Raw genomic sequence first — 6065 nt, 5'->3', positions numbered from 1 at the left:
TCGAAATACGGGACGATTCCGTATTTTAAGGGACGGTTGGCAACCCTAATCAGAGCCGACCCTGAGCCGCACTTCTCATGGCTAACATGAGCTAATGCTAGCTCCCTGCTAACATGGAAAAATTACCCATAACTCATGGAAAGATAGGGTCAGCAAATTCTTCCAAACTCTTGATTAACTTAATTGCTTTTTAGATGAATCACACTCAAGTCACAAATAAACATAATAACACTTCAGAGTTTTGAAGAAGAAGAGCTTTTTGTAAAATCAATAAAAACAAGGAAAATGGTAAAGAATGAAGGAAAGTGGGAAGTATTATATGCATTTAGGGAGCGAGTAAAGATAAGGGATAGAGATGGAGAATAAAGCGGCCTGTAGTTTAAAGAAGATGGACAGAAACCAACAGACTGTCAGTATTTCTGTTGGCTGACTCTTTAGATCAGGGGTCCCCAATCTCAGTCCACGAGGGCCGGTGTCCCTGCAGGTTTTAGATCTCACCTTGGGTCAACACGCCTGAATCACATGATTAGTTCATCACCAGGCCTCTGGAGAACTTCAAGACATGTTGAGAAGGTAATTTATCCATTTAAATCAGCTGTGATGGATCAAGGACACATCTAAAACCTGCAGGACACCGGCCCTCATGGACTGGGATTGGGGACCCCTGCTTTAGATCCTGCAGTCTCATCATTTCACAGTCAGCATCGCACCAGCAGTCAATCTGTGCAGAGAAATGTGAAGGATGTGCATTTGTTATTAAGTGCATTATTCCAGCAGCTGCAGTCAGCCAGATGACTGACGTGAGCCATCGCTCAGTGCTGACGAGGTTTAATCAAACTGCATGTGTGGCCCACAGACACTGGAAAAGATGGACGTAGCTGCAGGTCTGAGAACCGCCCTAAATTGACCAGCAGGGGGCGACACCGCTGATTTAAAAAAAGAAAAAGACTTGGAACATGGTCCTGGGCTTTGCTGGACTTTATGGGCCCGCTGTGCTGGACTGCAGTTCACTAAACAGCTGTGAACAACATTAACAACGTGTGTTTTTATGTTACGCAGAGCTTATTAAAATTTTAATATCAGGTCTGTTTTTCTGTAATTTCACGTCAGATCTCATCCAGACTAATTTAAAATGATTTGATATCTTTGTCTATGAGCAGCGTGCATTTCAATAATGAGATGAGGTTGTGACAGTGTGCTTCTCAGTTATTACAATGTGCCACAGATCGCTCCCAGCTAGTGTGAAGACACTGATATACAGAAACGTGTCATAATAAAAATTATGCACTTGAATCAAAATACCCACTGAAAGCCAGCGAAACAGAGATCTAACAAAAGCATGTGAAAGCTCCTTTCAGGCTGTTGTGTGATGTAAAAGGAGGGTGGTGGAGGAGGAGAGTGAGACCAGAGCATTGTGTTACGTTCTGGTCCCGGCAAGTAAATAAACGTAACAAATAGTTTGCCCCACTCACTTCCCACCCACGCACAAACCCCAACAACGACACCTTTTTTAAGTATTTAAGCAGCCATTTATTTTCATCAGCAGTGAGCAATGCCAAAACAATAAACAAAACTCCCTATAAAACAATCCCTAGTCTTCCCTACACCAAAATAAAAAGAAGCCAAAACAAAAGACAAGTCACTTACCTAACTATCTAACGAAAAACAGGAGAAAACTTGTTCAACAAAAGAAAACGGCTTCTCACGCCTACTAGGCTGCGACAGTGAAAGTTATACAGCAAAGGAACAAAAAAGTGACCGCCACTGGTTAACTTATTTACAATTATTTACATGGCAAGGCTAGAGGTACACGTGAATACTCCAGCCTGCACTACAATGACACAACACACAACTCCGTGACCGAGTCAACGGGGTTCCAAACAGCACTCCCAGGTGACTGTCATCCGGACGTTAAGTACTGGAGGTGGTCCATCAATTATCCAGTCGGAAGGTGTGTAGAGACTCCACCCAGATACCTAGCAGCCACGCCCAGGTGTCCACCTCCTAGGAGAGAAAAAAGGGAAAATACCGCCACCATCCTCCGGTGGGAGGCACAACACCAACAAACACATCACTGGGTCATAACAGTTTCCCCCACCCAAAAAAAATCAAACATCCAACCCCACACAAAGATGTTTGATTTACGACCTAGAGAGGGCATCAGCCATAACATTCTCTAAGCTCTTATATATCGGATCTCAATGTTGAAATCCTGTAGGAGTAAGGACCAACGCATGAGGCGCTGGTTGCTGTTTTAGAAATGTTCTAGAAAAGAACAGACTGGGTGGTCAATGCCATTCATCCTCCTGCACGAGCACTGCACCCGCCCCCAAAACACTGGCGTCCACCTCTGAATCCTTGGCCCCTCAGGAACCGCCCAGGGACACCAAAAGTCTCCAGATTGCGCTTTCGCTCCTCTACCCACGTCAGTCTGAGCCCATTATCAGATGAGATGTTGTCAAAGAAAAACTTTGCTTTGTCATAGTAGCACTTTGGACCAAAATGATCCTCCCCTGAACTCAGCTGCAACCCCTCCTTTTCCCTTCCCTCAGAATTCCCATCTTTTAGATTCAGCCCCTCCTGTAACTTCTTCTCAAGCGCCTCCTTAATGAATTGCGCGTTGGAGGAATCAAAATCAAAGTCTGTGTCAAATTTAAGGGTGGGAGATGGAGCATTAGCCACCATCAGCTGGCCTCTTCTGCGGTCCCTATGCCGTCGAGGTCCTTGTCTTTTTCTAGCAGGTGGCCTGGTTTCAGCATTTTGCTGCTGACTGTCCTGAAAAGTGAATCTACTTGGGTCTGATTGCATGGTGGCTTCAGCGACCCTTGTGGTTTGAATATTTGTTCTTCTCGTCCCCTTGGGCTGCCTCCTATTCTGCTGCTGCTGTTGCTGGGATCCACTCGCACCTCTCCTCTGCCTAAATGTCTTTACACTGACGGTTTGAACAGCTTTTGATGTGGCACGATCGAAACCACTGTTATCTGTAAGTGGTATATCGACTACTTCTGGCGACGGAAAAACTGTGCCGCCAGCTAGATCGTTTCCCAAGATGATGTCAATACCTGCAACCGGTAACTGGGGTCGCACCCCAAGCTTAACCTCACCAGACAAAAACTGAGACGAAAGCTGCACCAAGTGTAAAGGAACCCGTATTACACACATCCTAACTCCCCAGGCTAACACATCCGCCCCACAACAGGATTGAGCTGAAAACGGTAAGACCCCCTCACGAATGAGCGACTGTTTCGCACCAGTGTCTCGCAAAATACTGACAGGAGTCCGCCGATCTTCTCCTATCAAGGAAACAAAGCCGTTTGACACAAACGGCTTAAACTCCTTATCTACTTTATCATTTTCGGGTGCCATCACCTCCCCCCAAGTAGGAGAGTTTGTCTGTAGAAGGTTTATTGGGGAAGGAGATGTACCCTCCCTGGTCATTTCTTTTCTCTTCAGAGCAGGGCAAACCGCAATAAGGTGTCCCTGCTCATGGCAAAAAAAACACACGCGGTTCTCAACGGATGAGGAGATGGCACGGCGGGTGCCCCTTGGAGACCATCGGGGCGGGCCACCGGAAGACGGAAAACTGTGAGCAGGAGCCGAAAACACCACTTTATGTGTCAACACAAACTCATCAGCCCGTATAGCAGCAGCGGCGAGAGTCGTAACCTTCTGTTCGTTTAAGTAGGTTACCACAGTGTCTGATAGTTGATTTTTAAACTCTTCTAACGTCACCAACTCACGCAGGTCTTCCAAGGTTTTTACTTCTGTAGCATGACACCACTTATCAAACAGAGTTTTCTTTTCTCTGGCAAACTCCACATAGGTCTGGTTGGCGGATTTTTTCCCATTCCTAAATCTCTGCCTGTAAGCCTCTGGCACAAGCTCGTAAGCACGCAGGACAGCAGCCTTCACCATATCATAGTCAAAACTGTCCTCCAGAGAAAGAGCGGTGCACACCTCTTGAGCTTTCCCCACCAATCTACATTGGAGTAGAAGAGACCACACATCTTTTGGCCAGTGCAGCGCACCTGCGATACGCTCAAACACTGTGAAATACGAATCCACCTCAGTTTCCCGAAACGCCGGCACCATTTTGATGTGTTTACTCGCATCAAAGCCACCACCTGGCATCAAGGCCGGTGGCTGCGGGGATGATGACTCCGGGGAGGGTACCTGCGGGGATGGTGACTGCGGGGCTAACCGAGGTACAGGAGGACTGGCAGACACAGAGGCTCCCCTCTCCACCTCCAGAGCCCTGATCCTCAAGTGCATAGCGTCCACCTCCAACTGCTGTTTCTTTAGCTCCACCTCCTTAATGCGCAGCGTTACCCGCAGCTCCTCCACAGAAGGGCTAGGTGGAAAAGGGAGATTTTTCAGTGGGGCAGAAACACCAGCAACAGCCCCCAGCTCAACCCCCCCTGCAGGACCCGGCTCACCAAACAACCCCCTGTCCGTCAACTGGACACACAGGAGCTCCCTAAGCTCTTTCTTCTTCGCAGTCAACGGCACAGTCACATCAAAGAAATCAGCAATAAGCAAGAGGTCAGCCTTTTTACACCTACCCAACGTCTCTGCAGACGGGCTCAGAGTGAATTCCTCCAACTTAAACTCCATCCTAACACACACACCCCCCCACACAAGAAAAAACCGCCAACCAAGAAAACAAGCCACAAAAAGAACACAAAAGAGACGAGCCCCCAATATGTTACGTTCTGGTCCCGGCAAGTAAATAAACGTAACAAATAGTTTGCCCCACTCACTTCCCACCCACGCACAAACCCCAACAACGACACCTTTTTTAAGTATTTAAGCAGCCATTTATTTTCATCAGCAGTGAGCAATGCCAAAACAATAAACAAAACTCCCTATAAAACAATCCCTAGTCTTCCCTACACCAAAATAAAAAGAAGCCAAAACAAAAGACAAGTCACTTACCTAACTATCTAACGAAAAACAGGAGAAAACTTGTTCAACAAAAGAAAACGGCTTCTCACGCCTACTAGGCTGCGACAGTGAAAGTTATACAGCAAAGGAACAAAAAAGTGACCGCCACTGGTTAACTTATTTACAATTATTTACATGGCAAGGCTAGAGGTACACGTGAATACTCCAGCCTGCACTACAATGACACAACACACAACTCCGTGACCGAGTCAACGGGGTTCCAAACAGCACTCCCAGGTGACTGTCATCCGGACGTTAAGTACTGGAGGTGGTCCATCAATTATCCAGTCGGAAGGTGTGTAGAGACTCCACCCAGATATCTAGCAGCCACGCCCAGGTGTCCACCTCCTAGGAGAGAAAAAAGGGAAAATACCGCCACCATCCTCCGGTGGGAGGCACAACACCAACAAACACATCACTGGGTCATAACAATTGTCTGACTGATGGTAACGGTTTGATTTTTGCCATGTCGGCAATATTAGGGGATACATCCTCTGACTTTTACTTTTGGTGCTTCCATCAGACTCCAAAGTGCAGCTAATCAAATAAACAGGAAATTGAAGCAGTGTGGGCGCTGCACGTCTTTAGCCTGTCATAAAGAGGAACGGCAGGACACGATCAGCTCAGCTTTTCGTGCCCATGGTCAGAACCTCGGACCTACTGCAGTAATAAAAGGTGATGTGATTGGTTTCACACTTACACCAGCAGCTCGCCACTATCTTCGGCTTCTCGGGTCGTTTGTGGAGTGACTGATGCGTTGTTTAGTTACTCGGGATAAATAAGGGAAGCACTTAATGTTAGAGAGATGAGTGAGCCTTTTCCAGCACGGTCAGTAAAACACAGAGTGAACAGAAGAAGCGAGCACATGTCAGAGAGCATCGAGTGCCCTTTTCTGGACTCTCATAGCAAACAGTGTCACTTTTGTCTGGCTCTGTTTAATAAGTCACGACATGAGTTTCCTCCTCCGTAGGCTCATCTTGTAATCTGCAAGTATACAGACTGCTGTTCATACTTTGCATGAATCTTATCAAACACACTCATTCCAAACAGTAATGCCACTGAGTGGATAAAAGTATCCAGCCTGCAGTCCACGTGGTTATAAAATTAAATTTCTCTCTGAT

General features: G+C 46.7%; 1 protein-coding gene across 1 annotated transcript; it reads right to left on the bottom strand.

The window, feature by feature from the left end:
- Nucleotides 1–2298: 2298 nt before the first annotated feature.
- On the bottom strand, nucleotides 2299–4614 carry LOC146551387 (uncharacterized). Its single transcript, XM_085261029.1, has one exon. It carries the CDS (start codon nucleotides 4612–4614, stop codon nucleotides 2299–2301), a length of 2316 nt encoding a protein of 771 aa, XP_085117155.1.
- Between the last annotated feature and the right edge of the window lie 1451 nt (nucleotides 4615–6065).

The sequence above is a fragment of the Mchenga conophoros genome, linkage group LG20, assembly GCF_057382185.1.
Source record: "Mchenga conophoros isolate Kocher_MC1m ecotype Shallow Benthic linkage group LG20, M_conophoros_male_GT1.1, whole genome shotgun sequence".
NCBI classification, from domain to species: Eukaryota; Metazoa; Chordata; class Actinopteri; order Cichliformes; family Cichlidae; genus Mchenga; species Mchenga conophoros.
Note: the sequence above shows the minus strand (reverse complement) of the source record. Positions and strands in the feature narration are given on the sequence as shown.

Coding starts and splice junctions, on each gene's coding strand:
- LOC146551387 (XM_085261029.1), bottom strand. CDS start 4,614: ATGGAGTTTAAGTTGGAGGAATTCACTCTGAGCCCGTCTGCAGAGACG.